The sequence below is a fragment of the Rhinopithecus bieti genome, unplaced genomic scaffold, assembly GCF_001698545.2.
Source record: "Rhinopithecus bieti isolate Rb0 unplaced genomic scaffold, ASM169854v2 scaffold_33601, whole genome shotgun sequence".
Taxonomy (NCBI): domain Eukaryota; kingdom Metazoa; phylum Chordata; class Mammalia; order Primates; family Cercopithecidae; genus Rhinopithecus; species Rhinopithecus bieti.
In genome coordinates, this window is record NW_016814248.1 from 76,555 (window position 1) to 85,046 (window position 8,492).

Sequence of the window (8,492 nt, forward strand, 5' to 3'; positions counted from 1 at the left end):
TTTGGGGAGACACAAGCTTATTTCACAGGAAACCCTTGCAAATAATGGGTGTCCATCACCTAGCTCATGCACTGTGTTCACAAGACACCTTCCATTCTTGCCCCAGGTAGAGGTTTCTCTGTTCATCCACTGTCAAAAAGGAACTGCTCAGAGCATTTTTCCAATCTGGGCTTTTCCCTCTCTCTCTGAGGATCTGGTCCTTGACCCACCAGGCTTCATTACAATCAGATCCTTCAGAAGAAAGTGCAGTTTCCCAAAGCCCAAAAGGCCCCACACAGGGAATTTACACTTGACCACTCTCACCTGGAGCCCCATACCCACACTCCTCTTTTTCCTCTACATCTTAGAGGACATCTTGCCACCTTAATTATATGACTGCAGCTCCTAGACTCTAATACCCTACGGGTAAGTGTGTGTCTGGCTTACCCTAGTATCTCCACTACTAATCCTGGGTCTTCCACAGAGCAGATGCTCAGTGCATAGAGAAAAAATGAGCCAGTGAACAGAGAGATTTATTTATTCAGATTTAATTTTTCTTACATTCACGAAGAAGCCAATGAAATCCAAGTATGCATATATATTTTTTAAATTTTACAGAGTAGACTGAGTATGTAAAAGGCAGGAATTAAGTATCTTTTAATTTCTTTATCTCACATATCTTACGGTGAATTCACATTTCTAAATACTCCACTGCTGTTATTTCCCAATTCACAAAATAGAATGGATTTCCCAATCTGAATACAAAACAAGACTCTTACACCTAAACTATATAAACAGCAATATATATGACTACGACTCATAAACTTGGATGCTGAAGTTCATTCAACCATCCATTAAAAGGAACATTTGAACAATTCTAAAAGGAAACAGAGATAAATCTCCAAGTAACCCAATAAAACAGAAACCCACTACTAAGAATGCTGACTACTCCCTTCAAACAGTGAAGAATGGGCCTCAAGCTACAGAACGCAGGGGAAGCTGCTGCACAGGGCCGTCAGATGACTGGCCCAGCCCAGCCCCCACCCCACCCCCCCGGCCCTGGCTGCAACTCATGCTCAGACTCCCTCTTCCTCCTCTCTCAAAGCTGCTTCACGCAGGGATGGGTAGGAAATGCGAACTCTTGCATTGACCCTGACCACATGCTCCAAGACTTTCACATAGCTGGTTTCAGCCAGGGCCCTTGGACCCCAAAGGAACTCGTAGCGTGCAGGATCACTGCCGGGTACCTTCCGGTACTCCAGGTAGTTCTCCTGCACCCACTCTTGGGTGAGCAGTTTCCTGGGCTCCCCATAGACACTGTGCTCCCTCCCATCATACACATCCATCACACTCAGCTCCTCCCAGATTTCCTCCTCAGATGCGGAGTCGCCCTCCATTGCGATAGTGCCCAGGATGATTATCAGGAGGCCTGTCTTAGGAAAGATACGATTACCACCCAGCAGGCCATCGTAGGAGAGGCCCAGGCAGGTGACAAGGGTGTAGGTGTTGCTGGCGGAGTCCACTTCCTTCACGTCAATGCCAAAGATCATCTTCAGGGACTCGGAGGCTTTGCCGAAGATCACAGGAAAGCAGTGCTTGTAATTTTTGATGACTCTCTCCAGCATTTCTGCCTTTGTGACCAGCTCCTTGGCTCGATACTTGAGGAGCAGAAAATGAACCAACTCATCCACCTTCTTACTGAGTGCTTCTCGGAACAAGGACTCTGGATCAGGCGAGGTGCTTGGCCCCTCCTCTTCTTGGCTGCTGGAACCCTCATTGGGTTGCCTCCAGCAAGTGAAGTTGGCGGTAGTGGGTAAGGCGGAGGCTCCCTGAGGACTCTGGGGAGGACCTGTTGACCCAGCAGCAGGCACTTCCTCCAGGGTGCCAGGGACCAGAGGAGAGGAGGAGGAGGCAGCAGCCTCCTGCTCCTCAGTAGCAGGAGCCTGGGCACCCACCAGGCCCAGGGCCTCTTCTTGGGCCTCAACGCCTTCCTCAGGCTTGCAGTGCTGACTCTTCTGCTCAAGAGACATGATGATTCTGGTCAGGGCAGCAGGCGGGAGTGCAGGCAAAAGCTGGGCAATGGGGACCCACAGGCCTGGGGAGAGAGGGAGCATGTGAGAGGCCTCAGCTGAGAACCGAATCTTGGAGGCTCTAACAAAGGTTTACTTACAGATCTTCTCCTTGGTGCTCCTCTGTGGCCTCCAGGGAATCCTGTCCTCTGGGTTGGCCTATCCCGAGAACCTAAAGGAGGAAGTGAGAGAGCATCTCAGGATATAGCCAGCCAGTAGAGGTCTATTCTACAGGACTAACAGGGAGGTGAGGCCAGACTCTCTGGAGTTCCACGTGTCCTGTGGCAGGTGGGGCCCTTGGTGTGCATTCAGGGCAAACATTCACTGCTGGTACAGCCTGTGCATCCTCTGCTCTGTGACTTGAAGACACAAGTCTCAGACCAAGCCCTCATTGCCTTGTTCCTGGAGCTCCTAGGAGATGAATCCATGGGCCCTTAGGGTGCAGACTATAAGCACAGTCCCAGTCCCTCAGTGCTATCAAGAGGGCAGGCTGGACTCTGTGAGGTCCCCACTCTCATAGTGGATGGTCCACTCTGTGGTCACTCAGGGCCCTCACATTTCTCCAGGCAGGGCCTGGATCCCGCCCTTTTGCTGGCCTGAGAAATTCAGATCAAGAGCTCACATGCCTGAGAAGAAACAGGACATGAGGGGCCCCACATCTGGCCACATGTGCCTAGGTCCTCTGAAGAACGACAGCAAGAGATGTCGAAATTCATTGGAACCCATGTGTCCTCGGTGAGGAGCCTGCTTGGTCCTCACCTCAACTCCTGGCAGAGCCTGGGACCCTCCCTCTACTGACCTGGGTACAGCCCCCTCAGACCAAGGCCTCCCCCTCCATGACATCAGTGATCCCAGGACAAGAGAGGGACCTCAGCAGACAGCCAAGCCCATGCTCTCTGGGGTGACAACAGGAGCAAGGATGATTTCTGTGGGGTCATCGTCTGCGTTCTGGCCCTGTGGTATCCTCAATCTTCCCTCACATTCCTCACCAGGACTCTTGGCAGATCCTGAGACCACTGTGTCCGTCGACCAGATGGGGGTCCCTGTGTTGACCTGAGTAACCCTCTGAGAACAAGGTCCTAACCTCACTGAGATCTGGAATCCGAAATGAGGAGGCACATCCTGTCACCCCTGTGTGGGGTGCCCACAGCTGACCCCTTTGGTCCTGGGGTGAGGGTTCTGATGGCCTCCTGTGGGTCACTCATGTTTGCTCCCAATGGGGCCTGCCCTTCCTCAACCCCCAACCCCCTGAAATGAGCAGACATTGCCCCTTTACTCCAAGACCTCATCTCCCTGAAGGTTCTCCAACTTCCTGCCTATGGTACAAGTAAGACTGGCACATAAGGCCATCCCTGCTCTGGTCCCCCCTGAGCTAAGAACAGGGGACAGCCAGACTCTGTGGGGTCCCATCTTTCTGAGCCACAGGTATCCTCAGACCATAGCCCTCTCCTCTCTGTGACCTCGAAGGTGCAGGAAACATGAGGTACATGTGGCTACCTTGTTCAGGACCTCCCAGGGCCCAGCTCTCCACTGATCTGGAATGCAAGGCCCCCCGAGTCCTCCCTCGTCTTCCTTTCCCTGACCCTGGAAGGGCTGGAACCCACCCCTCTGCTGACCTGAGTCACCATCCCTTGGATTCCCGAGGCTAAAAGAGGCGGCACCTATTCTCAGATGGGGTGGGGTGGGCTCCCTGCCTTGGGGTGCTGGGTCTCCTGAGGCCTTCCTCATTTCCCAGGAGGGCCAGGGTCCTCCCTCTGCTACCCTGAGGCTCTGGTCATGATACCAAGCCCCTTCCCTCCTTCAGCCCTGGATGTGGATGTCAAGATCCGAGTGCCTGACCATTCCCAAGTCTTCCGTGGGTTGACTGCAGGGGAAAAAATGGATTCTGCAAAACGGAATTGGGGATGGGGTTGAGGATCTGGATGGTGGGGGGATGTTGGAATGCGGAAGGGGTGGGAATGTAGAGCCCTCAGTTCCCTCTCAGGGTCCTGATCCTGATGCCAGGCAGAGCCGGGGCCCTGCCTTGGACACACCAAGCTCTGACTCGAGTCCCCTGTGGCTTTAGGGCAGTGGGAGCTGGGACGGCATAGCCTGAGTCTTCCCCCGGGTGGTCCAGGGCTGGCAGCAGGGGCTGAGCTGGAGTGTTTGGGGTCCTCTGTCTGGAGTGGGGGCCTCCTCAGTCCTTCATCAGTCTCACCTTGCCTCGTCACAGAGCTTGGGCCTGCTCCCCTCAGCCAATTTCAATTATCCCCTCAGGACCATGCCCTCGATTCTCTCTGACCCCCAAAACATCCCAGCATCAAGTCTGGGGTTTCCCTGGATTGATAGCAGAAGGGGAACTGGATTCTGCCTGGTGAGGTTGGAGAGCAAGGAATGGGAAATGGGGCAGCGAAGTGATAGCGGATTTGTGGGAATGGGGGTTAGAGTGGGATCTTGGGAGACCTCAGTTCCCTCTCAGGTTTCTGACTTTGATTCCTGGCAGATCCTGGGCCATGCCCTCTCCTAACCAGCCCTGCCCTGATCACACCAACCTCTGACTCCAGAGTCCCCTGTGGCTTAAACAAACGGGTTGCGACAGGGGTGGTGGTGGGGAGCAGCCCAGCCTGAGAAGTCGGCTTCCTGGGTGGTCCAGGGCTGGCAGTAGGGGTGGTGCTGGATTACTTGGGGCCCTCTATCTGGGCGGGGGAGCCTTCTGAGACCTCCCTCAGCCTCTCACCTTGCCTCCTCAGAGCCTGGGCTCACTTCTCATTGCTGATGTCAAGCTCCCCCTAAGGAGAACCTCGCTTCTAACTCCCAATGAGCAAGTCAGTGGTGTCACATTCGGGTACCAAGGACTTTCCTGGATTGACAGCAGGGGCTGAACTGTATTCTGCCAGGGTGGGGGTTCCGGTGGGAGGGGTGTGGGTAGAAAGGCAGAGCGGATGGAGATCTGGGTTGAGGTGTAAGGGTGGTGGATGGGGTGGGAATGGCAATGAAGGGGGGGTTGGGTCATGGGAGTGGGGATTGCAGTGGACTCTTGGTGGCCCTCAGCCCTCCCTGAGATTCCTGACCTTGATGCCTGGCAGAGCCCAGACGGTGCCCTTTCCTAAGCATCCCTTCCATGGTCACACCACGCTCTGACTCCAGAGTCTCCTGTGGGGACGGGGTGTGGGGACAGGTGGTGGTGGGGTGGGAAGCTGGAAGAGGCGGCCCAGCCTGAGAAGTCAGCCTCCGTGGAGTGGTCCAGGGCTGGGACCCTCTATTAGGGATATGGGTGTCCTGAATCCTCCCTCAGAGTCTGACTGCCTGCTCACAAAGCCTGGGCCCCCTTCCCTCTGACAATCTCAAGCCGCCCTTCAGAACCAGAACCTCGCTTCCCTCTAATACCCAATGCACAAGTCAGTGGCATCACATCCGGCCACCCAGGGGTTGCCTGGATTGAAATCAGGGGTGTAACCAGATTCTGCACGGATGGGGATGAAGGTAGGGGGGCATGAGGCTGGTGGGGGGTGTTGGGGAGCATAGGGGCACAGGTGGGGGATGTGGGTACAGATGGGGTTGGGAGTGCGGATGGGAATGGGAACAGGGCAAGGGATAGGAATGGGGTGGGGGACGCTCCACCCTCTCCTAGGGTCCTGACATTGACGGCTAGCAGAGCCTGCCCCCACCAGTCTTGCACTGATTATACCAAGCTCTGACTGAACAGTCCCCTGCGGCTTAAGCGGCAGTGGGGTGGTGAGCCCCAGACTCAGATGTCCATCCACGAGTGACCCAGGGCTGAAAGCAGGAGTGGTGCTAGATTATTTGGGGTCATCGACCTGCAGTGGGGAGGGTCTCCCGAGTCCTCCCTCGGCTTCTCACCTTGCCACCTCACAGAGCCTGGGCCGGCTTCCCTCTGCCAAGCCCAAGCTGCCTGTCAGACCAAGAAGCTAGCTTCTCTCTAACCCCCAATGCGCAAGTCACTGGCATCACATCCGGGCACCTGGGGCTTCCCTGGGTTGAAACTGGAAGTGGAAACTGATTCAGCCTGGATGGGGGTAGAGGTTTTGGGGTGGGGATATGAGGGCGGTGATTCAGCCTGGATGGGGGTAGAGGTTTTGGGGTGGGGATATGAGGGCGGTGGGAGTTTGGGGAGGATAGGGGTACTGGTGGGGGATGGGGGTGTAGATGGGGTTGGGAGTGTGGATGAAAATGGGAACGGTGGGGATGGGAGTGGGGGACCCTCAGCCCTCTCTTACAGTCCTGAGACTGACGCCTGGCAGAGCCTGCCCTCACCAGTCTTGCACTGATCCCCCCAAGCTCTGACTCGAGAGTCCCCTGTGACTTCAGAGGCAGTGGAGTGCTGGGGGACCCAGACTCAGAAGTCTGCCCACGGGTGTCCCAGGGCTGGCAGCAGGAATGGTGCAGGATTATTTGGGGTCGTTTATCTGCGGTAGGGGCCTCCTAAGTCCTCCCTCAGGATCTCACCTTCACTCCTCAAAGGGCCTGGCCCGCTTCCCTCTGCCAATCCCAAGCTCCGGGTCAGACAGAGAAGCTTGCTTCTCTCTAACCCCAACGCGCAAGTCATTGGCTCATATCCGGGCACCTGGGGCGTCCTGGGGTTGAAAGCCGAAGCAGAACCCGATTCAGCATGGATGGCAGTGGGAGGGATGAGGATGGTGGAGGGGGCAGGTTTTTTGGGGTGGGAGACGGCGGTATGAGGATGGTGGTGGATTGGGGAGGATGGATAGGGGTGCTACAGAGGGATGGGAGTGTGGATGGGTTTGGGAGTGGGAATGGGAATGGGAACGGGGTGGGGATGGGAAGGGGGTAGGGGATAGGAATAAGGGTGGGGTAAGCTCAGCCCTCTCTTACGGTCCTGAGGTTGATGCCCAGCAGAGCCTGCCCTCACCAGTCTTGCACTGATCACCCCAAGCTGTGACTCCAGAGTCCCCAGCGACTTCAGAGGCAGTGGGGTGGTGGGTGCCCCAGACTCAGAAGTCTGCCCACGGGTGGCCCAGGGCTGACAGCAGGAGTGGTCCAGGATTATTTGGGGTCGTCTATCTGGGATGGGGGCCTCCGGAGTCCTCCCTCATGGTCACACCTTGACTCCTCACAGGGCCTGGCCCGCTTCCCTCTGTCAATCCCAAGGTGCCGGTGAGACAGAGAAGCTCACTTCTCTTTAACCCCCAATGCACAAATCAGTGGCATCATGTCCGGGCACCTGGGGCTTTCTTGGGATGGAAGCGGAAGCAGAGCCTGATTCAATCTGGATGGGGGTGGGAGGGGTGAGGTTGATGGAGGGGCAGGTATTTTGGGTATGAGATGGCGGTATGAGTGTGTTTGGTGGTTGGGGAGGATAGGGGTGTTGGGGATGGGGTGTGAATGGGTTTGGGAATGCGAATGGGGTGGAGGATGGGAATCGGGGTGGGGAAGGAGAATAGGATTGGGGTACATTCAGCCCTCTCTTTTGGTCGTGAGGTTGATGCCTGGCCGACCATGCCCCCCGAGTCTTGCACTGATCACTACATACTCTTGACTCCATAGTCCCCGGAGACTTCAGAGGCAGTCGGGGTGATGGGTGCCCCAGACTCAGAAATCCGCCATGGGTAACCCAGGGCTGGCACCAAGAGTGGTGCAGGATTATTTCGGGTCGTCTATCTGGGGTGGGGACTCCTGAGTCCTGCCTCAGCGTCTCATCTTCACTCCTCACAGGGCCTGGTCCACTTCCCTCTGCCAAACCCAAGGTGCCCGTCAGAGAAGCTCGCTTCTCTCTAACTCCCAATGTGGAAGTCAATGGTATCACATCTGGGCACCTAGGACTTCCTTGGGTTGAAAGCGGAAGCGAAGCCTGATTCAGCGTGGATGGGGGTGGGAGGGGAGAGGTTGGTGGAGGGAGCGGGAATTTTGTGCGGGAGATGGCGGTATGAAAGTGGTGGGGGGTTGGGGAATATACGGGTGCTGGTGGGGATGGGAGTGTGGATGGTTTGGGAGTGGGAATGGGAATGGAAACGGGGTGGGGGATGGGAATGAGAATGGGGGATGGGAATAGGAGTGGGGTACGCTCACCCCACCCTTAAGGTCCTGAGGTTGATGCCCGGCAGAGACTGCCCTCACCAGTCTTGCACTGATCACCCCAAGCTCTGACTCCAGAGTCCCCTGCGACTTCAGAGGTATTGGGTTGGTGGACGCCCCACACTCAGAAGTCCGCCCACGGGTGGCCCAGGACTGGCAGCAGGGGTGGTCCGGGATTATTTGGGGTCGTCTACCTGGGGTGGGGGCCTCCTGAGTCCTCCCTCAGCGTCTCACCTTGACTCCTCACAGGGCCTGGCCCGTTTCCCTCCGGCAATCCCAAGCTGCCGGTCACACAGAGAAGCTCGCTTCTCTCTAACCCGCAGTGCGCAAGTCAGTGGCCTCACATCCGGGCACCTGGGGCTTTCTTGGGTTGAAAGCGGAAGCGGAACCCGATTCAACGTGGATGGGGGA

The 8,492-nt window shown here is 56.3% G+C and overlaps 1 protein-coding gene across 4 annotated transcripts in view; it reads right to left on the reverse strand.

Annotated features, from left to right (window-relative positions):
* Nucleotides 1-501: 501 nt before the first annotated feature.
* MAGEA4 (MAGE family member A4) overlaps nucleotides 502-8,492 on the reverse strand; it is a 10,039-nt gene continuing 2,048 nt past the window's right edge. Inside the window, exons 1-3 of one of the 4 annotated variants that reach the window (XM_017850067.1) lie at nucleotides 8,316-8,442; nucleotides 2,150-2,220; nucleotides 502-2,074 (exon numbers count right to left, since the gene is read on the reverse strand). In XM_017850067.1, coding sequence (XP_017705556.1) covers nucleotides 1,056-2,009 — 954 coding nt within the window. In that variant the 5' untranslated portion in view covers nucleotides 2,010-2,074; nucleotides 2,150-2,220; nucleotides 8,316-8,442 and the 3' untranslated portion in view covers nucleotides 502-1,055. Of the gene's footprint in view, nucleotides 2,075-2,149; nucleotides 2,221-7,110; nucleotides 7,233-8,275; nucleotides 8,443-8,492 lie in introns of those variants that run through there. The other 3 variants (XM_017850070.1, XM_017850068.1, XM_017850069.1) reach the window with 3 other exon arrangements.